The sequence below is a fragment of the Pan troglodytes genome, chromosome 7, assembly GCF_028858775.2.
Source record: "Pan troglodytes isolate AG18354 chromosome 7, NHGRI_mPanTro3-v2.0_pri, whole genome shotgun sequence".
In the NCBI taxonomy this organism is placed as follows: domain Eukaryota; kingdom Metazoa; phylum Chordata; class Mammalia; order Primates; family Hominidae; genus Pan; species Pan troglodytes.
The window spans coordinates 30,663,508-30,690,666 of NC_072405.2; the positions used below are offsets into that span (position 1 = coordinate 30,663,508).

General features: G+C 42.6%; 1 protein-coding gene across 5 annotated transcripts in view; it reads left to right on the top strand.

Moving 5' to 3' along the window:
- PIWIL2 (piwi like RNA-mediated gene silencing 2) overlaps positions 1-22,892 on the top strand; it is a 91,111-nt gene extending 68,219 nt beyond the window's left edge. For 3 of the 5 annotated variants that reach the window (XM_009454917.5, XM_528083.9, XM_003311635.7), the window contains exons 21-23: positions 18,297-18,550; positions 19,607-19,714; positions 20,674-22,892. In XM_009454917.5, the coding sequence (XP_009453192.3) occupies positions 18,297-18,550; positions 19,607-19,714; positions 20,674-20,830 (519 nt within the window). In that variant the 3' untranslated portion in view covers positions 20,831-22,892. The remainder of the gene's footprint in view (positions 1-18,296; positions 18,551-19,606; positions 19,715-20,673) is intronic. The other 2 variants (NM_001289638.1, XM_003311634.7) reach the window with 2 other exon arrangements.
- Positions 22,893-27,159: the final 4,267 nt, after the last annotated feature.

Consider the following 27,159-nt stretch of genomic DNA (forward strand, 5'->3'; position numbering starts at 1 on the left):
TGGGTCAAGTTGGGTCAAGCCCAACTGTCTCCAACTCCTGGGCTTAGGTGATTCTCTTACCTCAGCGTCCCAAAGCATTGGGATTACAGGTATAAGCTACTGTGCCTGGCAAGATTATTGTAAATTAAGATGTTAATTTTAGCCGGGTGCGGTGGCTCACACCTGTAATCCCAGCACTTTGGGAGGCCGAGGCAGGCAGATCATGAGGTCAGGAGTTCAAGACCAGCCTGGCCAACATAGTGAAACCTCATCTCTGCTAAAAATTTAAAAATTAGGTGGGCGTGGTGGCGGGCACCTGTAATCCCAGCTACTCAGGAGGCTGAGGCAGGGGAATCGCTTGAACCCAGGAGATGGAGGTTGCAGCGAGCCAACATTGTGCCACTGCACTCTAGCCTGGGTGACAGAGTGAGACTCTTGTCTCCAAAAAAAAAAAAAAAAAAAAAAAAAAAAAAGTCAATTTTAATCCCCAAAAGGACCACTAAGAAAATAACTCCAAGATATATAGTAAAAAAGAGAATTATAACAGTAACTGGAAAATAGCTATTTAATACAAAATACGGAGTAATGGAAAAACAGAAGAATGACAAAGATATAAGGGATAGAAGAACAAATAGCAAAAAGGCAGATGTAAATCTCACTTTATGAATAATTACATTAAGTGTAACTGAACTCAACACTCAAAAGATAGTGGTTGACAGTACAAATTAAAAGAAAAATGTGGTAGACGTGGTGGTCATGTCTGTAGTCCTATTTATTTTTTCTTGAGACAGGGTCTCTGTTGCTCATGCTAGAGTACAGTGGTGTGATCATAGCTCACTGCAGCCTCAAGCTCCTGGTCTCAAGCAATCTTTCTGCCTAGTATAGCTATACTGTAACCAAAAGAAACGAAATAGCTATATTAATATCAGACAAAATAGACTTTTTTTTTTTTTTTGAGACGCAGTCTTGCTCTGTTGCTCAGGCTGGAGTGCAGTGGCATGATCTTGGCTCACTGCAGCGTCTGCCTCCTGGGTTCAAGCAATTCTGCTGCCTCAGCCTCCCGAATAGCTGGGATTACAGGTGTACACTACCACACCCAGCTAAATTTTTTGTTGTTGCTGTTGTATTTTTAGTAGAGGCAGTGTTTCACCATGTTGGCCAGGCTAGTCTGGAACTTCTGGCTTCAAGTGATCCACCTGCCTCTGCCTCCCAAAGTGTTGGGATTATAGGCGTGAGCCACTGTTCCCGGCCTCAGACAAAACAGACTTTTAGATAACACTTGTAAGTAGAGACAAGGAGTGACATATTATAATAGCAAAAGAGTCAATCCATGAGAAAGACATAACAATTATAATATATGTGCACCTAACAGTAGAGACCCAAAAATAGAGGAAACAAAAACTAATATAATTAAAGGGAGAAATAGGCAATTCAGCAATAGTTTGAGACTTCACAACTTTATTTTCAGTCTTAGATATAATAATTAGATGTAAGATCAACAAGGAAATGGAAGATTTGCACAACACTGTAGTCTGACTATACCTAACAGACATCTATAAAACACTCCACCCAGCAACCAAATACACATTCTTCTTAATATACGTGGCACTCTTCTCCATGATAGGCTATAAAACAAGGCTCAATACATTTAAAAATGACTTTAATCTTTCAAAATAAGTTCTCAACCCACAATAGAATGAAATTTGAAATAAAGGAAATTTGGGAAATTCACAAATACGTGGAAATTAAACAAGACTGGCTCCAAAATAACCAGTGGCTCAAAGAAGAAATTAAAAGGAAATTAGGAAATACTTGGGAGATGACTGAAAACAAAAATACAACATATCAAAATTTATGGATGTAAGTAAAACAGTACTTAGAGGAAAATTTATTATAAACAATGTATTTTAAAATAAGAAGAATCTAAAAACAAACCAGCTTCCACCTTAAGGAACCAGAAAAGAACAACAAACTAAACCCAAAACAAGGAGAAGGAAGGAAATAATAGACATTAGAGAGCTGGGTGCAGTGGCTCATGCTTGTAGTTACAGGTACTCCGGAGGCTGCGGTGGGAGATCACTTGAGCCCAGGAGTTCAAGACCCACTTGGGTAACATAGTGAGACCCTGTCTCCAAAAATAATATTAGTAGACATTAGAGCATAAATAAATGAAATGGAGACTAGAAAAACAATAGAATCAGTGAAGCCAAAAATTGGTTCTTTGAGGAAATAAAGTTGACAACCTTTAGCTTAGACCATTTATGAAAAATAGAAGAATCTGATAACTAAGATCAGGAATGAGAGCGGTAACATTGCCACTGACCTAACAGAAATACAGGGATTATAAGAGAATAATGTGAACAACTATATACCAACAAATTAGATGCCCTAAATGGACACATCCCTGGAAATACAGAAAATACTGAAATTTCAGTATTAGACCTTATATTTAAATAAGAAACCAGTTTTGTTTTGCTTTGTTTTTACAAACTTCCCCCAAAATAGGAGGAACACTTCCCTGCTTATACTATGAAGTCAGTATTACTCTGATACCAAAGCCAAACAAAGCCACCTCAAGAAAACTGCAGAAGGATCCAGACTGGAAAAGAAGTAGAACAATGAAAAGAACTTACATTAGAAAATCCTGAAGAGTACACACACACACAATTAGAGCTAATAAATGAGGGCAGCAAGGTTGAAGATACAAGATCAGTATATAATAATCAGTTGTATTTCTGTACACTAGAATGATCAATCCAAAAATGGAATTCAGAAAACAATTTATGATTGCATAAAAATAAGCTATGTAGGAAAAATTTTTAACAAAAAGGATACTAGGCCAGGCACAGTGGCACACACCTGTAATCCCAGCACTTTGGGAGGCTGAGGCGGGTGGATCACCTGAGGTCAGGAGTTTGGACCAGCCTGACTAACATGGTGAAACCCTGTCTCTACTAAATTAAAAAAAAAAATAGCTGGGCGTGGTGGTGCATGCCTGTAATCCGAGGTACTTGGGAGATGAGACAGGAGAATAGCTTGTACCTGGGAGGCGGAGGTTGCAGTAAGCTGAGATTGTGCCATTGCACTCCAGCTTGGGCAATAAGAGCAAAACTCTCTCTCAAAAAAATAATAATAAATAAAAAAATAAATAATACTAGACATACTTGAAACGACAGAGCATTGTTAAAGAAATTGAAGATCTAGGCCAGGCGCAGTGACTCACACCTGTAATCCTAGCACTTTGGGAGGCTGAGGCAGGTGGATCACCTGAGGCTGGAGTTCGAGACCAGCCTCGCCAACATGGCAAAACCCCGTCTCTACAAGTACAAGAATTAGCAGGGTGTGGTGGTGCATGCCTGTAATCCCAACTACTCGGGAGGCTGAGGAAGGAGAATTGCTTGAACCCAGGAGATGGAGGTTGCAGTGAGCCAAGATCATGCCACTGCTACAGCCTGTGTGACAAGAGCGAGACTCCATCTCAAAAACAAAGAAATTGAAGATCTAAATAAAAGGAGAGACATCTCATGTTTATGGATTGGAAGACAATATTGTTAAGATGCAATATTGAGAAGATTGGGAAGGAGAAAAGAAAACTATCTTTGCAGTTTGCGTGATTATGTAGAAAATCCCAGGAAACCAACAACAACGACAACACAAACCTGCCAGAACTAGTAAGCAAGAATTGCAAGGTTGCAGGATACACAGTTATTACACAAAAGTCAGTCACTTAAAAGTCAGTTCCTTTCCTGTGTGCTAGCAATGAACAATTGGAATTTGGAATTAAAAACATTAATGGCCAGGTGCGGTGGCTCACGCCTGTAATCTAGGACTTAGAAGACCGAGGTGGGCGGATCACCTGAGGTCAAGAGTTTGAGACCAGCCTGGCCAACATGGCAAAACCCCATCTCTACTAAAAACGCAAAAGAACAGCTGGGTGTGGTGGTGCGTGCCTGTAATCCCAGCTAATAGGGAGGCTGAGACAGGAGAATCACTTGAACCCAGGAGGCAGAGGTTGCTGTGAGCCAACATCACGTCACTGCATTCCAGCCTGGGTGACGGCGAGACTCCATCTCAAAAATAAATAAATAAATAAAAACAACATTTATGCATTAGCAGAAAACAATGGAGTACTTTGGGTTTAACTCTCCAAATGTGAATCTACAAATGTAACAAGATCCATTGCAAAAGTAACATTTTTTTTGCAGGAGTGGATAAGCAGATATTCAAATTCATATGGAAATGCAAAAACATAGAATAGTCAAGAACATCTTTAAAAAATAGACTCACAGTTTCTAATTTCAGAACTTGTTACAGAGATAAACAAGACAGTGTGGTCAGTAGCATTGAGATAGACTCAAATCAGTGAAGTAAAAATGAGAGTCCAAAAATAAACCCATGGGCCTATGGCCGGTTAACTGATTTTCAGCAAGTTTGCCATTCGGTGGGGGAAAGAGTAATGTTTTCAAGAAATGGTACTGGGACTACTGGATATCCACATACACAAGAATGACATTGAAGCTCTTCTTTACACAGTATACAAAAAGTAACTCCAAATGGATCAAAGACCTAAATGTAAGAATTAAAACTATAAAACTGGCCGAGTGTGGTGGCTCATGCCTGTAATCCCAGCACTTTGGGAGGCCGAGGTGGGCAGATCACGAGATCAGGAGATGGAGACCATCCTGGCCAACATGGTGAAACCCCATCTCTACTAAAAATACAAAAAAATTAGCTGGGCGTGGTGGCCCGCGCCTGTAATCCCAGCTACTCAGGAGGCTGAGGCAGGAGAATCACTTGAACCAGGGAGTCGGAGGTTGTGGTGAGCCGAGATCACACCACTGCACTCCAGCCTGGTGACAGAGTGAGACTCCATCTCAAAAAAAAAAAAACTGTGCAACTGTAGACGGCAACATAGATGTAAATCTTTGTGACCATGTCTATTAATATTAGGCAGCAGTTGATTAGATATGACGCTGGAAGCAAAAGCAACCAAAGAAAAAATCGATTTGATGAAAATTAAAACCTTTTGTGCTTCAAAAGACACTATTAAGAAAGTTAAAAGACAACGCATAGAATGGGAGAAGTCATTCATCCGATACATATGGAAAGGCTCTAGTATCCAGAATATGCAAAGAAGTCTTACAACTCAAGAAAAACACAACCCAATTTTAAAATGGGCAAACATTTTGACTAGACATTTCTTCAAAGAGTATATACAAATAGTAAGCACATGAAAAGAAGCTAAATATCATTTGTCATTAGGGAATTGGGAATCAAAGCCATGAGATGCCACTTCACAGCAAAACCAGATAAAGACATTGCAAGAAAGGAAAACTACAGACCGATGTTTGTCACGCACATAGATGCAAAAATCCTCAACAAAACATTAGCAGAGTGAACCTAACTGTATAAAAAGAATTTTTTTTTTTTTTTTTTTTTTTGAGATGGAGTTTCACTCTTGTTGCCCAGGCTGAAGTGCAATGGTGCAATCTCAGCTCACCGCAACCTCCGCCTCCCAGGATCAAGTGATTCTCCTGCCTCAGCCTCCCAAGTAGCTGGGATTACAGACATGTGCCACCATGCCTGGCTAATTTTTTTTTGTATTTTTAGTAGAGACGGGGTTTCTCCATGATGGTCAGGCTGGTCTTGAACTCCCGACCTCGGGTGATCTGCCTGCCTCGGCCTCCCAAAGTGCTGGAATTACAGGTGTGAGCCACCACGCCTGGCCTATAAAAAGAATTCTGCATTGAGACCATACTACGTTAAATAAAGCTTCTCCAGATTTATGTCCACCTGGAACCTGTGAATGTGACCATATTTGGAAGCAGGGTCTTTGTAGATGTAATCAAATTAAGATGAGGTAAGACCAGATTAGAGTGGGCCCTAAGCCAACGATGGGTATTACCTTAAGAAAACAGGGATAGGACACAGAGACATAGGGAGAACGCCATTGAAGATGCAGACACAGACGGGAGAAGGCAACAGGAAGAAGGAGGCAGAGACTGGAAGAATGTATCTGCAAGCCAGAAACACCAAGGATTGAACCACCAGAAGCTTGAACAGACAAGGAAAGATTTTTTTATTTTCTTTTTATTTATTTTTTTTCTGAGACATAGAGTCTTTCTGTGTCGCCCAGGCTGGAGTGCAGTGGCACGATCGTAGCTCACTACCTCCCAGGCTGAAGCAATTCTCCCACCTCCGCCTCCCAGGTAGCTGGGTCTACAGGAATGCGCCACCATTTCTGGCTAATTTTTTAATTTTTTTGTAAAGACAGGGTCTCACAATGTTGCTTAAGCTGGTCTGGAACTCCCGGATTCAAGCAGTTCTCCCGCCTTGCCCTCCCAAAGTGCTGGGGTTATAGGCATGAACCACTGCACCCTAGCAACGATTTGTTCATAGAGCCTTTAGAGGAAGCATGGCTCTGCTGATACCTTGGGAACCATCAGAGAATAAATCTTTGTTGTTTTGAGCCACCCAGTTCATGGTACTTTGTTACAGCAGCCCTAGGAAACTAGTGAAACAACCAAGTGGGTTTTATTCCAGTTATGCAAGGCTGGTTCAACAGTCAAAAATCAGTTAATGCAATCCATCCATCAACAGGCTAAAGAAGAAAAATCATATGACTACTTTAGTAGATGAAGAAAAATCATTTGACACTCATTCATGATTTAAAAAAAAAAAAAAAAAGTCCAGGCGCGCTGGCTCACGCCTGTAATTCCGGCACTTTGGGAGGCTGAGGTGGGCGGATCACCTGAGGTCAGGAGTTCAAGACCAGCCTGACCAAAATGGAGAAACCCCGTCTCTACTAGAAATACAAAATTAGCTGGGCATGGTGGTGCATGCCTGTAATCCCAGCTACTCAGGAGGCTGAGGCAGGAGAATCGCTTAAACCTGGGAGGCGGAGGTTGCGGTGAGCCAGGATTGTGCCATTGCACTCCAGCCTGGGCAACAACAGCGAAACTCCGTCTCAAAAAAAAAAAAAAAAAGATTCCCAGCACGTTAGGAATAGAGGGGAACTTCATCAATTTGATTTTTAAAATCTACAAAAAAGCTACAGCTAACATACTTGTGAAAAACTAGATGCTTTCCCCCTAAGATAGATGCTATAAAGATACTCTTTATCACTACTATTAATCAGCTTCCTCCTGGAAGTCCTAGCTAATGCAGTAAGAAAAGGAAATTAAAGCCTTGCAGATTGGGAAGGAGAAAACAAAACTATCTTTGTTTGCAGATGCATGATTGTCTATGTAGAAAATCCCAAGAAACCAACAACAAAAAACCCTGCTAGAACTAGTAAGTGAGAATTGCAAGGTTGTAGGATACACAGTTATACAAAAGTCTATTGCTGTAAAAAAAAAAAAAAAACAAAAAACGAATTTTGTTCCTGTGTACCAGCAGTGAACAATCGGAATTTGAAATTTTAGACAATAAATATTTGTGTCAGCAGAAAAAAATGGAGTACTTTGGTTTCAGCCTAACAAATTACATACAAGATGTACACATGGAAAACTACAAAACTGATGGAAAAAATCAAAGAATATCTTAAAAATGGAGAGAGATTCTGTGTTCATTGATAAGACGACTCAGTATCGTTAGGATATCAATTCTTCCCAACTTTGATTGCTAGATTCAATGCAGTCTTACTCAAAATCCCAGCAAGTTATTTTGTGGATATCAACAAACTTGATTTTAAGGTTTATAAGAGGTAAAGACACAGGATAGCCAACACAGTACTGCAGAGGTCTGATACTGCCTAGCTCAAAGACTTACTGTAAAAACTACGGTAATCAAGATTGTGTGGTATTGATGAAAAGACAGCTGGATAGATAAGTGGAACAGAATAGAAAGCCCAGAAATAGATGCACACAAATATAGTCAAGTGATTTTTGATAAAGGAACAAAGGCAAGTCAGTGGAAAAACAATCTTTTCAAAAAATGGTGCTGGAACAAGTGGCCACCTGCATGCAAAAAACTCTATGCATAGACCATACACCTTTTGCAAAAATTAAAACAAATTATAGACCTATGTTTAAAATGCAAAACTCTAAAACTTATAGAAGATAACATAGAAAATCTAGGTGGCTTTGGGTTTGGTGATTACTTTTTAGATATTATGCCAAAAGCCCATGAAAGGAAAAATTGATAAATTTTTCATCGAAAATTCATCGAATTTAAAAACTTCTGGGAAACACAGATAAGAGGATGAAACAAGCCATGATTAGGAAGAAATATTTGCAAAACACGTATCTGATAAAGGACTGTTATAAAGTATACAAAGAACTCTTAAAACTCAACAGTAAGAAAATGAACAACCCAATTAGAAAATGAGCAAAATACCTCAACAGACATCTCACCAAAGAGTATAGGTAGATAAGGCCGGGTGTGGTGGCTCACATCTGTAATCCCAGCACTCTGGGAGGCCAAAGCGGGCAGATCATGAGGCCAGGAGTTTGAGACCAGCCTGACCAATGTGGTGAAACCCCGTCTCTACTAAAAATACAAAACTTAGGCCAGGCGCAGTGGCTCACACCTGTAATCCCAGCACTTTGGGAGGGGCCGAGGTGGGCTGATCACCTGAGGTAGAGAGTTCAAGACCAACCTGACCAACATGGAGAAACCCCGTCTCTACTAAAAATACAAAATTAGCCGGGTGTGGTGGCGCATGACGGTAATCCTGTAATCCTGGTGGCGCATGCCTGTAATTGCAGCTACTCGGGAAGGCTGAGGCAGGAGAATCATTTGAACTTCGGAGGCAGAGGCTGCGGTGAGCCGAGATTGTGCCATTGCACTCCAGCCTGGGCAGCAAGAGCGAAACTCCATCTCAAAAAAAAAAAAAAATTAGCTGGGCATGGTGGCGCACGCCTGTAATCCTAGCTACTCAGGAGGCTGAGGCAGGAGAACTGCTTGAACCAAGGAGGCAGAGGTTGCAGTGAGCTGAGATTGTACCACTGCACTTCAGCCTGGGTGACAGAGTGAGACTCCATCTCAAAAATACGTAGATAGATAGATGGCAAATTAGCATACAAGCAGGTGTTCAATATCACTTGCCCTTAGGGAACTGCAAATTAAAACAATCAGATACCACTACACACCTATAAATGATCAGAATTCAAAAACTGGTAATGCCAAATGCTGGTGAGGGTGTAGAGCCATAGGAACGCTCACTCACGGCTGGTGAGAATGGAAATGGTACAACCACTTTGCAAAACAGTTTGGCAGCTAATTACTAAACTAAATGTGCACTTACATACACATACCAACAATCACGCTCCTTGATATTTTCCCAAATAAGTTGAAAACTTACGCCCACACAAAAACTTGCACGTGAATGTTTGTAGCAACTTTATTCATTACTGCCAGAACTTGGAAACAGAGATATCCTTCAGTAGGTGAGTGGATAAACTGTCATGCATCCAGACAATGGAATATTGTGTTAAAAGAAATAAGCCATTAAGCCATGAAAAGACATGGAGGAATCTTAAATACATATTGCTCAGTGAAAGATGGTAATCTGAAAAGGCTTTATATGATTCCAACTGTATGATAAATGGCATTCTAGAGAATGCATAAATGTGGTGACAGTAAAAAGTGGCTGTCAAGGGTTTGGAAGGGGGAGAAAGGAATAGGTGGCACACAGGATTTTTAGGGCACTGAAACTAGATAACATTATGCATTTGTCAAAACCCATAGAACTGTACAACACAAATATGTAAACTGTGGACTATAGTTAATGTATCAACATTTGGTCATCAGTTGTAACAAGTGTACCATAATGCAATATGATAACAAAAGGGGAAACTGTTTATGGGTGGGGATAGGAGGTGGGAGGAGGGCATATGGGAACTCTGTTCTATTGCCTCAGGTTTTTTTGTAAACTTGAAGATTCGTCTAAAAAATAGTCTCTTAATTTAAAAACATACAGACACAGAATGAGGTACCATATCATATGCACGAGGATATCTAAAATTTAAAAGAGGCCAGGTATGATGGCTCATGCCTGTAATCCCAGCTCTTTGTGAGGTCAAGGTGGGAGGATTGCTTGAGCCCAGGAGTTTGAGACTGCCTGGGCCACATAGGGAGACCCCTATCTCTACAAAAATAAAAAATGAAAATAAATTATCTGGTCATGATGGTACACATCTGTGGTCCCAGCTACTCAAGAGGCTGAAGTGGGAAGATGGCTTGAGCCTGGGAGGTCAAGGCTGCAGTGAGCCATGATTGTGCCGCTGCACTCCAGCCTTGGTGACAGAGTAAGACCCTTTTAAAGAAAAGATTAAAATAAAATTGAAAAGACAAGTAATAAAAGTCTTGTCCAGGACATGGAGAAATTGGAAACTTCGTAGATTGCTAATGGGATTGTAAAATAAAATAATGCAGCTACTTTGGAAAACAGTTGGGCAGTTCCTTAAAAAGTTAAGCATGCCGGGCTTAGAGGTGCAAGCTTGTGGTCCCAGCTACTCTTAAAGATAAGGTGGAAGAGTCACTTGAACCCGGGAGTTTAAGGCTATAGTGTGTGAGGATCACACCTGTGAATAGCCACAATACTCCAGCCAGGGCAACATAGACTCCATATGTAAAATAAAATAAAAATCAAAGTTAAACAGATTTACCACATGACCCAAGAATTCTAGTCCTAGGTATGTACCCAAGAAAATTGAAAACATTGTGTACCCAAGAAAATTGAAAACATAAGTCCACACAAAAACTTATACACAAATGTTCGTAGCAACATTATTCATAATGGCCAGAAATTGAAATAATACAAATGGGCCAGGCGCAGTGGCTCACACCTATAATCCCAGCACTTTGGGAGGCTGAGGCAGGCGGATCACTTGAGGCCAGGGATTTGAGACCAGCCTGGGCAACATGGCGAAACCGCATCTCTAGTAAAAATACAAAAACAATTAGCTGGGCGTGGTGGTGTGCACCTGTAATCCCAGCTACTAGGGAGGCTGAGGCAGGAGAATTGCTTGAACCCAGGAGGCAGAGGTGGCAGTGAGCTGAGATTGCACCACTGCACTCCAGCCTGGGTGACAGAGCAAGACTCTGTCTCAAAAATAAAATGAAATAATTTTAAAAACCCACGAATGTCCACAAATTGATGAATGGACAAACAAAATGTGACATATGCATATAATGGAATATTATTCTGCAATAAGGAATGAAGGACTGAGACGTACTGCAACATGGATGAACTGTGAACACGTTATGTTTAGTGAAATTTATTTAAACATAAAAAAGTTTATGATTTTATTTGTCTAGTATAGTCCAACCCATGGAGACAAAGCGCATTAGTAGGTTCTAGGAGTCGAAGGAAGGAGGCACTGGGGGACTGACTGCCAATGGGTATGGGATTAAAATCTTTTGGGGTGATCAATATGTTCTAAAATTAGTGGTGATGGTTTCAAAATTCTGAAAGTAATAAAAAAACATTTAATTGTATAGTTTAAGTGGGTGAGTTTGGCCAGGCGTGCTGGCTCACATCTGTAATCCCAGAGCTTTGGGAGGCCAGAGTGGGAGTATTGCTTGAGGCCAGGAGTTCAAGGCTGCAGTGAGCTTTGATCACACCACTGCACTCAGGCCTGAGCAACGCAGTGAGACCTTGTCTCTAAAAATAATAATAGTAAAGTAAATAAAAGGATGAGTTTTATGGTATTTCGAACTATATTTCAATAAAGCTGTTCAAAATAAAAAGCACTCCTCCACCTCACAGCTTTTTAGTTCCCGTGGTGGAATCAGCAGCCCTGCCAGGGAAGAATGCCTTCGCATGCTTGGCTGATTCCCCTGGGCCCCATCCTTCCTCCTCTGATGCTGGGATGCATCTAAGGCCTTCGCAAACTACATGTTTTCATATTTTGCCCAGCTTTTCCAGTTGTCCTGAGTTGTAGGGCTTCTCAGAATTCATGGTTCACCACCTGAAGCCTCCCAGACAATCTTAAGCTCACATGTGATTTATTTAATATCTGTATTTAGATTTGTAGCTCTAGTTCAGGAGTTCTCAAAATTTTTGATATTAGGGCCCCTTTATATTCTTAAATATTATGGAAGGTTCCAAAGAGTTTTTATTTATATGGATACATATCTGTCAATAATTAGCATATTAGAAGGTAAAAATTTCAATGTTTATTAATTTACTTAGAAATAACAATAAGCCAGGCATAGTGGTGCATGCCTGTAGTCGCAGCTACTCAGGAGGCTGAGGTGGCAGGATCTTCTGACTTCAGGTGTTTGAGACCAGCTTGGGCAACATAGCAAGATCCATTTCTAAGGAAAATTTTTAGTTGGGCATAGCCGCTCATGGCTGTAATCCCAACACTGGGAGGACGAGGTAGGAGGAGCACTTGAGCCCAGGAGTTCAAGACCAGCCTGGACAACATAGACCTCATATGTATAAAAAAATTTTTAAGTTAGCTGGGTATGGTAGTATATGCCTGTAGTCTCAGCTACTCAGGAGGCTGAGGTAAGAGGATTGCTTGAGTTCAGGAAGTTCAGACTGCATGAGCCATCATCACACCATTTTACTCCAGCCTGGGCAACAGAGCAAGACGTTGTCTCAAAAAAAAAAAAAAAAAAAAAATTAGCATATTCAGCACATTAACATAATTTTTTTTTTTTTTTTTTTGAGACAGAGTCTCACTCTGTCACCCAGGCTGGACTGCAGTGGTGTGCTCTCGGCTCACTGTGCAAGCTCCCCTTCCCGGACTCACGCCATTCTCCTGCCTCAGCCTCCCGAGTAGCTGGGACTACAGGTGCCCGCCACCACACCCAGCTAATATTTTTGTATTTTTTTAGTACAGATGGGGCTTCACCATGTTAGCCAGGATGGTCTCAATCTCCTGACCTTGTGATCTGCTCGCCTCAGCCTCCCAAAGTGCTGGGATTACAGGCGTGAGCCACTGTGCCTGGCCTTTTTTTGTTTGTTTGTTTTTTTGAGACGGAGTCCTGCTCTGTTGCCTAGGCTGGAGTGCAGTGGCATGACCTTGGCTCACTGCAGCCTCCGCCTCTCGGGTTCAAGCTGTTCTCCTACCTCAGCCTCCTGAGTATCTGGGATTACAGGCGCCTGCCAGCATGCCTGGCTAATTTTTGTATTTTTAGTAGAGACGGGGTTTCACTATGTTGGCCAGGCTGGTCTCAAACTCCTGACCTCAGGTGATCCGCCCACCTCGGCCTCCCAAAGTGCTGGGATTACAGGTGTGAGCCACCACTCCTGGCAGACTCATTCTTCATGCCTTTTCCTGACACATTTCTCCCTCCAGGGAGCAAATCTCTTACACTCCTCTGTTGCCATAGCATTTATATCTTTATTATGTTATTTATAATATGTTGAGGGCATTTATGCGTCTGCCTCCCCTTTTTAATTTGAGTTCCATGAGGATCTGGATAGTATTAAAATAATGTTTTAGCTGAGCACAGTGGCCCACGCCTGTAATCCCAGCACTTTTGGAGGCTGAGACAGTGAGGCACATCACTTGAGGTCAGGAGTTCGAGACAAGCCTGGGCAACATGGCGAAACCCCATCTCTACTAAAAATACAAGAATTAGCCGGGCATGATGGTGGGTGTCTGTAATCCCAGCTACTCGGGGGCCGAGGCAGGAGAATCGCTTGAACCCGGGAGGCGGAGGTTGCAGTGAGCCGAGATCACACCATTGCACTCTAGCCTGGGTGACTGAGCGAGACTCCATCTCAAACATAATAATGTTTTAATTTTCTGAGATAAATGCAGTGGCTCATATCTAGTGGATGTGAAGTATTTGTTCCGTGAATGAATGGAGCCACACATAAAAACATGTCAAACACTCAGCAGATATTTTTTGCCTAACTGACCCTTGCCCCTCTGTGCAGTGCTAAGGGATACTAAAATTAATAAACACAGTGTTGCTTTCGAGAACATTCATTACTTACTGTTTCAAGTATCTACTGAGTACTGAAGTGGTTTTTATAACATACATTTAGGAGTTCCAACCTGGGCAACATATTGAGACTTCGTCTCTACTATAAATAAAAAAATTAGCCGGGCTTGATGGCACATCCCTGTAGTCCCAGCTATGCTTATAGTCCCAGCTGCTCAGGAGGCTGAGGCAGGAGGATCGCTTGAGCCCAGAAGGTTGAGTGACAGAGCAAGACCCTGTCTCAAAAAAAAGAAAAACACATTTAAGAGTTATGTTTTAGCCTTGTGATTTGTCCTATATTCTGACTCATCCCTCAATCATAGTTTTATAACTTACAAAATGAAGAAAATAGACTAGATGACCTAGACAGCTTAACATTGTTGATTATTTTAGATTTTTCAGCTCCTTGATTCCTTTCGGTTCTGTTGGAGGCCTACCTAGGGCTGAGTGTGGTGCCTTGAACTCAGTGGTTAGTTGGCAAATGTTAAAGAAGGAGGTGATGCCAGTAGTTACCAAAGTCAAATTTGATTTCTATTTTTCTTTTTTTTTTTTGAGATGGGATCTCACTCTGTCACCCAGGCTGGAGTGCAGAGGCACAAACTCCGCTCACTGCAACCTCTGTCCCCCGGGTTCAATGCACGCCACCATGCCTGGCTTATTTTTGTATTTTTAGTAGAGACGGGGTTTCACCATGTTGCCCAGGCTGGTCTCAACCTCCTGACCTCAAGTCATCCGCCTGCCTCAGCCTCCCAAAGTGCTGGGATTACGGGCGTGAGCCACACTGCACCCGGCCTTCTATTTTTCACTCCATTGATTTATTAAGTCCCTTCTTTGTGCTTCGGAATATCTGTATATCCTTGATCTAGCTCGGTCTCAACTTTTGTGTACAATATATGTGTGTGTGTATATATATATATATATATATATATATAAATTTTACTTTATCCCTTTTAACAACCCTGAGAAGAAGGTGAGATGATCATTTTTCTTCACTTTTCAACTGAAGAAACTGAGTCTTGAAGGTCACAGCTAAAGGAGTAGCAGAGTCAGACTCAGTCCCAGGTCTCCTGACCCCAAATCCACCGTACTGTCTGTTTCCTTGTCTGTCAAATGAGGGTTTCTTCCAGATCGGAGGTCCTGGGTCACCTGCCTTTTAACACAGCGAGTTAGTTAGGAGTCTTTGGGAATTAACAGGAACTGGTAACTTGAGCAGAATAGAAATTGGCAAGATCGTACAGAGGCTCAGAGGATTGGTGAGAAGGTGGAGCCCCAGGCTGGTAAATGGGCATGATTCAGGCTAACTCCTGGGGTTTCAGAAGCAGGGGCCTGAAAAGGCACTGCCACTGAAGGGCCAAACTCCACTGTTTTGCATTCTCTACTCAAGATGGAGAGCAAGGGAGGAGCAGTCTGTTGGTGTGGCTCGAGTCGTCTACACATCCTTTGGTTAGTGAAGTGGTTCTCAACTGGGAGCAATTTTGTCCTCCCAGTGGGTGATATATAAAGGCGTTTTTAGTCATAAGGGTGAGAGGTTGCTCCTGGCATTTAGTGAATAGAGGCCACAGATGATGCTAAATGTAGATTCTGCAGTGCACAGGACAGCCCTCTAGGATGAAGAATTATCTACCCACAAATGTCAGTAGAGCTGACAGGTTGGGAAACCTTGGGTTGGGCTAGGGCACGTTGACTAATAGTCCCACCAGACTATATCTTGTTGGGGGCAGGAGGAAACTCAAGTGCTATTACTGAGAAAAGATGGAGTAGATGCTGGAAAGCCAAAAAAATTTTTTTTAAAGGTACTACAGGCCAGGTATGGTATCTCACACCTGTGATCTGAGCACTTTGGGAGGCCAAGGCAGGTGAGCACTTTGGGAGGCCAAGACAGGCAGATCACTGAGTCCAGGAGTTCGAGACTAGCCCAGGCAACATGGTGAAACCTCCATCTCTACAAAAAATACAAAAGTTAGCTAGGCATGGTGGCACAAACTTGTAGTCCCAGCTACTCAGGAGGCTGAGTCAGGAGGGATGGCTTGAGCCTGGGAGGTGGAGGTTGCAGTGAGCAGAGATGGTGCCACTGTACTCCAGCCTCAGCAAGAGCGTGAGACCCCATCTCAAAAAAATAAATAAAAAGTACCACAAGCTGGTGCAATCTGAGACTGTGAAGATGAATTACATACTTGTAAATGTAGTGCTTGAGGCTTCTTAGGAAAAGGGGTCATTAATATTTGAAATTCTGGGCCAGAAGTGGTGGCTCATTCCTGTAACCTCAGCACTTTGAGAGGCTGAGGGAGGAGGATTACTTGAGGCTGAGAGTTTGACCAGCCTGGGCAACATAGTGAGACCCCGTCTCTAAAAAATGTTTTTAAATAAAATTAGGCTGGGCGCAGTGGCTAACGCTTGTAATCCCAGTACTTTGGGAGGCCAAGGTAGGTGGATGACCTGAGGTCAGGAGTTTGAGACCAGCCTGCCCTACATGGCAAAACCCCATCTCTACTAAGAATACAAAAATTAGCCAGGCATGGTGGTGCACACCTGTAGTCCCAGCTAGTCCCAGCTACTTGAGAGGCTGAGGACCAAGAATTGCATGAGCCTGGGAGGCAGAGATTTCAGTAAGTCAAGATTGCATCACTGCACTTCAGCCTGGGCAACAGAGCGAGACTCTGTTTCAAAAAAAATTAATTAATTAATTAACTGGCGTAGTGACAAGCACCTGTAGTTCCAGCTACTTGACAGGCTGAGGCAGGAGGATCTCTTGAGCTTAGGAGTTTGAAGCTGCAGTGGCTATGATTACACCACTGCAGTCTAACCTGAGCAACAGAGTGAGACCTCAATTCTTTAAAAAAAAAAAAAACAAATTGAAACTCAACTTTTTAAAGGGATTCTAAGTGCTTATTTTTTTAAAGTATTCTTGGAAATCACATTTTCATGTAGAGTAACCTGTAAGGAACAGTGCATACATATATATATATATATATATATAATTTATATCTAAACCTAATTCATAATTTAGGTTTTTTTGGTGTTTTTTTTTGTTTTTTGTTTTTTGTTCTGAGACGGAGTCTCGCTCTGTCACCCGGGCTGGAGTGCAGTGGTGCAATCTTGGCTCACTGCAACCTCCACCTCCCAGGTTCAAGCAATTCTCCTGCCTCAGCCTCCTGAGTAGCTGGGACTACAGGTGTGCACCACCACACCTGGCTAATTTTTGTATTTTTAGTAGAGACGAGGGTTTCACCATGTTGGCCAGGGTGGTCTTGAACTTCTGACCTCAGGTGATCCACCCACCTCGGCCTCTGAGAGTGCTGGGATTACAGGCGTGACCCACCGTGTCCAGCCCATAATTTAGGTTTTTGAGGGTAAGTATGAACACAAACTTAGAATGAACCACACTCCACTAGAATCAAAACTGAATTAAACTAAAGCACTTTTAAAGGGAACTTCCATTTTAAGTTGAAGTGAACTTACCCTCTTGAATTTTGTTGCCCAGGCTGGAGTGTAGTGGCACAATCTCAGCTTGCTGCAACCTCCACCCCCTGAGTTCTAGTGATTCTCCTGCCTCAGCCTCCCAAGTAGCTGGGATTAGAGGCATGTGCCACCATGCCTGCCTAATTTTTGTATCTTTAGTAGAAACAGGGTTTCAGCATGTTGGCCAGGCTGGTCTTGAACTCCTGACCTCAGGTGATCCACCCGCCTTGGCCTCCCAACATGCTGGGATTACAGGCGTGAGCCACCGTGCCTGGCCCTTCTTGAATTATTGAAGTTGAACACAACTAGAACACAATTATATTCCCTAAATGGGGGAAAAATTATTCTTCAAATTGCTTCAAGCAAGCATTTAATTTAATTTGGACCCATAGACAATTCACATAGCTAGCTGTTTGCTAATTACTTAGTTACAGTAAAAATGTTTCACACCATACCAGACTGTAGGGTAATATTTAGTAAAGGGACGTTTCACTTGTCAGCAACTTGGGATGTTTCCAGTAGGTAAAAATCTGATGGCAGCGGATCTGTGGCATATGTGGTCATATGTTAGAATTTCTCTAACACTTTACCTTATTCTTTGCCCCGACAGTTATTAGTATTAAATCCAAGTAGAAGGAAAATTGATTCAGCCTGCAGTTTTCCCAGCATTCCTTTGAACTTTGTTTGCATTGTTTGTGGATAAGCCGTATGCATGTGACTCACAACTTGCGTGTTTTGCTTTCATGTTTTATAACACCTTTGCTGCACCAGGCGTGTTTTACTACCCCAAGGAAGTCTAGAAATGATGAGAAGCTTTTTTTCCCTGCCCTCTAGGCACAGTAGCTTTGGCACTAACTGCAAAAGGATCTGCCATGATTCCAGGTTACACAATGCGAGTGGGCCTCTCACTGACTGTGGTCCGTAGCCTGAGGGCTCTGTGAGTCACCACATCGTCGCTGTCATTTCAGGTGAACCACTGTCTACCAGAGAAGATTGTGGTGTACCGTGATGGAGTGTCTGATGGCCAACTGAAGACAGTTGCCAACTATGAGATTCCTCAACTACAGAAGTGTTTTGAAGCTTTTGAGAATTATCAGCCCAAGATGGTGGTGTTTGTAGTTCAGAAGAAAATCAGTACTAATCTATATCTGGCTGCTCCTCAGAACTTTGTAACTCCCACTCCTGGAACTGTGGTAGATCATACAATAACAAGCTGTGAGTGGTAAGTGAGCAAAATATGTAGTATTGGAGGAAGAATAAGTTGGAGATGTTGTCACTTTCCTGAGTATTGGAATGGGGAGGTTTCCTGGAGAGTTGTGGACTAGAATCTCAGAGAGGCTACCGTTAAAAGAATGAAGGTTTAAAAAATATTTAAGGGCCTGGCATGGTGGCTCACGCCTGTAATCCCAACGCTTTGGGAGGCTGAGGCAGTTAGATCACCTGAGGTCAGGAGTTCAATACCAGCCTGGCCAACATGGCGAAACCCTGTCTACTGAAAATAACAGAAATTAACCAGGTGTGATGGTGTGTGCCTGTAATGCCAGCTACTCGGGAGGCTGAGACAGGAGAATCGCTTGAACCTAGGAGGTGGAGGTTGCAGTAAGTCCACTGTAATCCAGCCTGGGCAACAGAGAGAGACTCTGTCTCAAAATGAAACAAAAAAGATTTTAAAACAAGAAAGCTTTTACCTCTTAAGTGAAAAGTTGAACATACCTTGTTTTGCTAAGACAGCGTATGCTTAACTTCTACAGGAAGATAAGGGAGTTTCTACCACTTTTTTTTTTTTTTTTTTTTTTTTTTGAGGCAGGGTCTCGCTTTGTTGTCCAGGGTGGAGTGCAATGATGTGATCTCAGCTTACTGCAGCCTCAACCTGCTTAGGCCCAGGTGATCCTCCCACCTCAGCCTCCTGAGTAGCTGCAACAATAGGCGTATGCCACCATGCCCAACTAATTTTTGTATTTTTTGTAGAGACAGAGTCTTGCCATGTTGCCCAGACTGGTCTCGAACTCCTGGGCTCAAGCAATCTGCCTGCCTCAGCCTTCCAAAGTGCTAGGATTACAGGCATGAGTCACTGCACCCAGCCTGTTACCACCATTCTTCAGTAGCCTCTTGAGTCAGGAGACCTGGGTTCTAATCCTGGTCTGGCCTCTGTGTCCTTGGTCCAGTCATTTGAGCTCTCTGAGCTTTAGTTGAAGGAGCTAGAACGATCTCCAGGATCTTTGCCAGCTCTGTCTGGCTGAATCCGACCATATCACTGATTTATGGTTTTCTTTCCTAGGGTGGATTTCTATCTTCTTGCCCATCATGTACGGCAGGGCTGTGGCATTCCTACGCATTATGTCTGTGTTCTCAACACCGCAAACCTGAGCCCTGATCATATGCAGAGGTGGGCCCATCAGTAACTTACTCTTTCTCTTTCTTAAATAATTCTGGCCTGCTAGCTAAGATGGGCTCACTGTTCACCCCCAAATATATTTACCTCTTGACTTTCTTCATATCTTTGACAATTACGGTGTCTTTTTGAGGAGAGATTGGAAATCCTGGTTTTATATTAAAATTACTTTTACTTAAAGAGCTTTAAAAAATATTGATGCCAGGCTTCCCCCCAAATATTCTGAGGCATCTGTATTTTTTAAATCTGTTCCAGGCGATTATGACATACAGCCAGACTTGAGACCCAGTGCCGTTGAGTTCAGATTATATAAATATTCCACTAGGGTACTTACCTTTCTCCAGCCTTTTCTTGTAAACAAGAAATATTTTCTCTTTGTGTTGTTTTCGTATAAAAACAGGAGGCTGGGTGCGGTGGCTCACGCCTATAATCCCAGCACTTTGGGAGGCTGAGGCAGGCGGATCACCTGAGGCCAGGAGTTCGAGACCAGCCTGACCAACATGGCAAAACCATGTCTCTACTAAAAATAGAAAAATTAGCTGGGTGTGGTGGCGCATGCCTATAATCCCAGCTACTCGGGAGGCTGAGTTGGGAGAATCACTTGAATCCAGGAGGCGGAGGTTGCAGTGAGCAGAGATTGTGCCATTGCACTCCAGCCTGGGCAACAGAGCAAGACTCCGTCAAAAACAAAACAAAACAAAACAAAAAAAACAAAACAGGGAAATGCCTCAATTGAGAAGATTTACCCATGTTGTCTGACTTATGAATAGTGGGAATAAAAACAAGTCCATTTAAAAATAGTGATTCTAAAAAGCTGCATCATGTATTCCCCTGCTTCCCAGTTTTCAGGAAGGTGTGCTCTGTGTCATATCCCCGTGACTATTGTATTGTATTGCATGCCACAAATTGAAGGTGGGGGATGATGAGAATTATATTTTCTTCTTGGCCTACAGGCTGACTTTCAAACTGTGCCACATGTACTGGAATTGGCCTGGCACCATCAGAGTTCCAGCTCCTTGCAAGTATGCCCACAAGCTAGCTTTCCTGTCAGGACACATCTTGCATCATGAACCAGCCATCCAGCTGTGCGAGAACCTGTTCTTCCTGTGACTGCACAGCTTGGAGATGGGCTGGTGAGAAGAAAGGCGGCCTCTGAACTCAGCTGTGACTCTTGCAGAATCAACAGAGACTGAAGTGGGCTTTTGTGTTATAATTTTCCCTTTCTCCAACCCTGTAGAATAAGATTTCTTTCTTGTCTTTTAAACCTAATATCACCAAGAAGCAAGTTTCTGAGTAACAGCTGAAAATGGCCTTGTTGCCTGTGTAGAGCAAGTTACGGTGGTACTGCCACTCTGCAGGTGGAGCGGGTGACTCTGGGGGACCATTAAGACCTCCAGACCGGGTGCGGTGGTTCACGCCTGTAATCCAAGCACTTTGGGAGGCCGAGGCGGGTGGATCATGAGGTCAGGAGATCAAGACCATCCTGGCCAACATGGTGAAACCCCGTCTCTACTAAAATACAAAAAAATTCGCCGGGTGTGGCGGTGCACGCCTGTAGTCCCAGCTACTCAGGAGGCTAAGGCAGGAGAATCACTTGAACCCGGGAGGTGGAGGTTGCAGTGAGCCGAGATCACGCCACTGCACTCCAGCCTGTTGACAAAGCAAGACTCTGTCTCAAAAAAAAAAAAAAAAAGCCAACATGAGCTGCAGAAACCAGCAGAAGCAACCATTATACTTCTAAGCTGTGCCAACTAAGTGGTTCCCATTTCTGGAGCCAGAGATGATAATTAAGTCATTGCAAGTTGCCTGAAGAGAATTACTCAGGCAACTGGGAAAGGCAGTGGAAGGTCTGTGAAGCAAAGTTTTCAAGTAGATATTGCTATTACTGGCAGGTGTGCAAGGCGTGTAGTAAAATCAGTTTGTGGCATAGGTCGGCCCTTGCTGACTAAATCCTCTCTGGGGATTGAATTGATGACGACTGTGACTTGAGTTGGATTCGAAAATGGCTTCCCTTGGCCTCTTGAAAGAGTGCAGATGAAGCCTTTTCCGTGGATTTCAGTAACTTTCCAGCATACCATGACAATTTCTTCCCCAAATATACACATGCTGTTTTGCTCTTTGTGCCTGATCTTCAGTAATTTTTAGTTTTTTAACAGGTAGAAAAAATCTAGCAGCTAGGAAAGTTCAAGTTGGGGTGGGAGTTTTTAGTGAACTTTTCTCCCAGGTGTGTGGCCTTTATTTCTATTTATATATGTTTGTAAATGGAATTACCCCCTTTCTCTTGCAAAATAACCTCTTCCTGGCTGTTGGCTCACTTTGCTGGAATTTTTCTGAATCCAGGTTAAGATTTCCAGAAGTCAGCTTTGGAAAACGTGACACTCCTACCAAAGTCCAGACGGTTAGAAAGTTATCACATACCATGGGTTTCAGTGTTTTTGGAAACCCGTTTTTTTCTGGTTTTTTTCCCCCCTCTCCATTTTAGAATCTTCTCCCAGTCCCTTCGGGCCTAGTTCTGTCTCATCTTGCTTTATTGGGTTTTAAAAACCGGTCTTATTTAAGCTTTTCTAATTTGTATTTATGTACTTATTTATTTTTTGGTATGATGGCAGGGAGGGGACAAAGCAGAAATACCCCTTTTATATGACAATGTGTGAGAAAAGAAACTTTAGCTTAAAACTCCGTAAAATGTGCTCACTTCACCAGCACATATACTAAAATTAAAATGATATAGAGAAGATTAGCATATAGAAAAAAAGAAAAAAGATTTCCTTAAAACAAGAAAACCAAGAATGTTTTTGGTTTGCTGCGGTGCCCAGCAGAGGTTGAGGAGGGATGGGTATTGTTGGTGCACTTCTGGTTTCATTTGGAGTGTGGGACATTAGGGTGAGACAAGGACCTGGAATTTAAAAACCACAGAATCAAACACTGTGAACCACTGGTCTCTGGCTAAGCAGATCAGTTTTCTGATTTTCCTTGGAAGCGTTTTGAATTTTTCTGTTGAAGTTGGATTTCCTAATACTTTTTTTCTCTTAGATAATCAGAACAAATGGTTGAATACATTATAATACAAAAATTTCTTCACTTTTTATTCTTGGTTTTCTTGCCTCGTTTTTCGGTTTTAATGCCAAATGATTGGGTCATGGGGTGGGAAATAAAAACAACTTTGTATAAATTTGTAGTTGTGTTTGAAATAATATTGTTTATTTATTATTATATTGATGTAACTCTTTTTCTTCAGAGAGCTGCAGCACTTCCTAGAAACACTCATTACTCTGCTTGTAAGTTGCAACTCCAGTGTTAGTAGCCAGGTAATTTCATCATCAGCTGGGTAAGAAGACTTATTGAAAAAAACAGTAGCCACCTCACTTCTCAGACAGATGAGGCACTTTGTGTGTGTGTGTGTGTGTCTGTGTGTGGTTTTTAGCTCTCTTTCTCCCATCAGGCAATTTCTTTTACCCTAAGTGAGAGCCAGAGTGTGTCCACTTGCAAGGGCAGCCTCCGTACCGCTCCACTATTTTAACGCTTGCCCTTTTTTACATATACCTCACGGCGTGTCTGTCACCATTGAAATACCTTCCCTGGGTACAAAAATCCCATTAGAAGGAATAAGATCTAGTGTTCAGTGGCACAGTAGAGCAACTATAGTTAACAAAAATTTATTGTACATTTCAAAATAGAGGAGTGGAATTGGAATGTTCCTAACACAAAGAAATGATAAATGAGCCGGGTGCCGTGGCTCACACCTATAATCCCAGCACTTTGGGAGGCTGAGGTAGGTGGATCATTTGAGCTCAGGACTTCAAGACCAGCTGGGCAACATGGGAAGACCTTGACTCTACAAAATATAAAAATCGGCCAGGCTTGGTGGTGTGTGCCTATAGTCCCAGCTACTCAGGAGACTAAAGCAGGAGGATTGCTTGAACCCAGGAGGCAGAGGTTGCAGTGAGCCGAGATTGTGCCAACTCACTCCAGCCTGGGTGACAGAGCAAGATTCTGTCTTAAAAAAAAAAAAAAAAAAAGATAAATGTTTTAAGTGATAGCCCAGTTACCCTGATTTGATTCTTACACATCATATGCTTGTATCAGAATATCACATGTATACTATAAATATGTACCACTACTATGTATCCAAAAAATTAAAAATAAAATTTTAAGTACCTTCCCAAAGCACCTAGCTGCTCACTTAAGCACTGCATTTCTTTAGAATACTACAGTTTCCCTATTTATTTAGAAACTCTGTGCTTCCTGAACTCATTCTAGAAAGAACCTCATTTCTGTGCAGTAGTCTCTTATTCATGGGGAATACATTTGAATACCCCCAGCAGTTGCCTGAAACCTCAGATAGTACTGAATCCTATACGGTACTATGTTATTTGAATCTGAAACTCAGGATGTCTATTAAGTGACTAATGTGTAGCATCACCGGTGTGGATACTCTGGACAGACATGATTCATGTTCCCGGGGGATGGAGTGGGACAACGTGAAGTTTCATCACACTACTCAGAACAGTTTGCAATTTATAACATGAATTTCTGGAATTTTCCATTTAATAGTTTTGGACTTTGGCTGACCAAGGGCAACTGAAACCTCAGAAAATGAAACCATGGAAAGGAGGGGCTGCTGTACGGTTTGACAGGGTCCTTTTTACTTGGGCAGCATTTTGTTGAATGATGTGAAAAAGGAATTTTCGAAATGACTATATATTTTAAAACCTTAAAATTTGGGCCTGAAATTAATTTCTCTAGAGGTTTGGGATTATTAGAGAAGACCCTGTTTTTTCTTTCTGGCTCTATGGCTAGCTGAGTTACTTAGTAACTTTTCCTGCCTAGAGTTTTCTTTTTTTCAAAAAATGAGGAACATCAAGAGCTTGAGAAGAAAAGCCACAGACTGAAAGAAAATATTTGCAGAATACACATCTGATCAAGGATTGTTATCCAAAATATACAAAGAACTCTTTAAACTTAATAAGGAAACTAGTCAGTTTTTTTAAAAATCGGCAATAGACCTGTACAGACATCGCCAAAGATGCACAGATGGTAAATAAGCGTATGAAAAGATGCTCCACATTATATCTCCTTAGGGAACCACAAATTAAAACAAGGCACCTATTCCATACCTGGTAGAATAGCCAAAATCCACAACACTTAACCACGCCATATGCTGGTGAGGTTGCAGAGCCGCAGGAACTGGTACAGCCACTCGAGAAGAGAGTTCTTAATCAAAGTAAACAGGATTACAAAACCACATACATAGTCTTATCATATGGAGCAGCAGTCATACTCCTTGGTGTTTACCCAAAGGGGATGAAAACTCATGTCCACACAAAAGCCTGCACACGGACATTCATAGCAGCTGTATTCATCGTTTCCAAAACTTGGAAGCATCCAAGATGTGCTTCAGTAGGTGAATGGACAAACTGCACCTGGACAGTGGAATATTATTCAGCACTAAAAGGAAATGAGCTATCAAGTCATGGAAAGACACCGAGGAACTTTATATTACTAAATTGGAAAAAGCCAATCTGGAAAGGCTATATATGACTCCAACGTATAACATTCCGGAAAAGGCAAAACTGTGGAGATAGTAAAAGGATCAGCAGTTTGGTCGGGCGCAGTGGCTCACACCTGCAGTCCCAGCACTTTGGGAGGCCGAGGTGGGTGGATCATGAGGTCAGGAGTTCGAGACCAGCCTGGCCAACATGGTAAAACCCCGTCTCTATTAAAAGTACAAAAATTAGCTGGGTGTGGTGGTGGGCACCTGTAATCCCAGCTACTCGGGAAGCTGAGGCAGGAGAATCGCTTGAGGCAGGAGGCAGAGGTTGTAGTGAGCTGAGATCACGCCATTGCACTCCAGCCTGGGCGACAAGAGAAAAACTCCGTCTCAGAAAAAAAAGGATCAGCAGTTGTGGAGAGAGAGACGAGAGATGAATGGGCAGAAACAAAGGATTTTTAGGGCAGCGGAGCTATTCACTGTGATGCTGTAATGGTGAATACATGTCATTATGAATCTGTCTGATCCCACGGAATGTACACTAAGAGTGAACCCTGATGTAAACTATGGACTCTGGGTGATATGTCAGTGTAGGTTTATCAGCTATAACAAACTTACCAGGAAAGAAAGGAGAGGGGAGTGGGGGAGGGGAGAAGGTTAATATTTGTTACAAGAAGGAAAGGGAAGCTGAGTGGTACTAGCACAGCTCCCAGGATTCTGGTTTCATTCCAGGTAGGGCCAGGACATACACAGCCTGAGCCCCTGCGAAGTGCAGGATTGCTACAGCTGAGTCTCCTGCATGAAGAGAGCTGGAAGCTGGAAGGGGACTAGAGAACCCCTGCCAATCATGCTTGGGCGGCCGCAGGGAAATGTGGTGTTTGACCAGGGAAATGGATAGGGCGAAAAAGACATCCGTGAAAAATCCCCAAGCCTGGGCCACATACAGATAGATGTGTGTAGCCTGAATTTTTGTTACCAGCATGCTGAAGGGCTACAAGCTGAAAAATTAACATAAAGATTGACCCAGACTGGTGAAAGCTCCAGAGCCTTGTGGAAACCAATGCGGTCCATTAGATTGCAGCACAAAGAGGTATAAATAGGACCTATGGAAGAGAAGAGACCAGAGAGAATGAGCAGGTCCAACATGTGTCTGAGAGAAGTTCCTGCAGGTTAAAATAGAAGGAATGGGTGGCACACAATATGGAAGATGCAAAGACTGAGAATTTTCCAGAATGAAAGATATGTGCCAGTGTGGTGGCTTATACCTGTAATCCCAGCACTTTGGGAGGCCAAGTTGGGTGGATCACTTGAGCTCAGGAGTTTTAGACCAGCATGGGCAACATGGTGAAACCCTGTCTCTACAAAAGAAATAAAAAATTAGCCAGGCATGGTGGCACATGCATGTATCCCAGGTATTCAGGAGGCTGAGGTGGGAGGATCACTTGAGGCCAGGAGGTTGGGGATGCAGTGAGCTGTGATCGCACCACTGCACTCCAGCCTGGGTGACAGAATGAGACCTTATCTCAAAAAAAAAAAAAAAAAAGAAAGAAAAAGAATCGTCTAACTGAAGAAACGTACTGGGGTAAAGAAAATATATCTGGCCGGGCGCAGTGGCTCACGCCTGTAATCCCAGCACTTTGGGAGGCCGTGGTGGGCAGATCACCTGAGGTCAGGAGTTCGAGACCAGCCTGACCAACATGGAGAAACCCCGTCTCTACTAAAAATACAAAATTAGCCAGGCGTGGTGGCGCATGCCTGTAATCCCAGCTACTCGGGAGGCTGAGGCAGGAGAATTGCTTGAACCCGGGAGGCGGAGGTTATGGTGAGCCAAGATTGCACCATTGCACTCCAGCCCAGGCAACAAGAGCAAAACTCCATCTCAAAAAAATAAAAGAAAAGCATATCCATTGCTAGATAAACTATAGTGAAACTATAGAACATGAAAGAC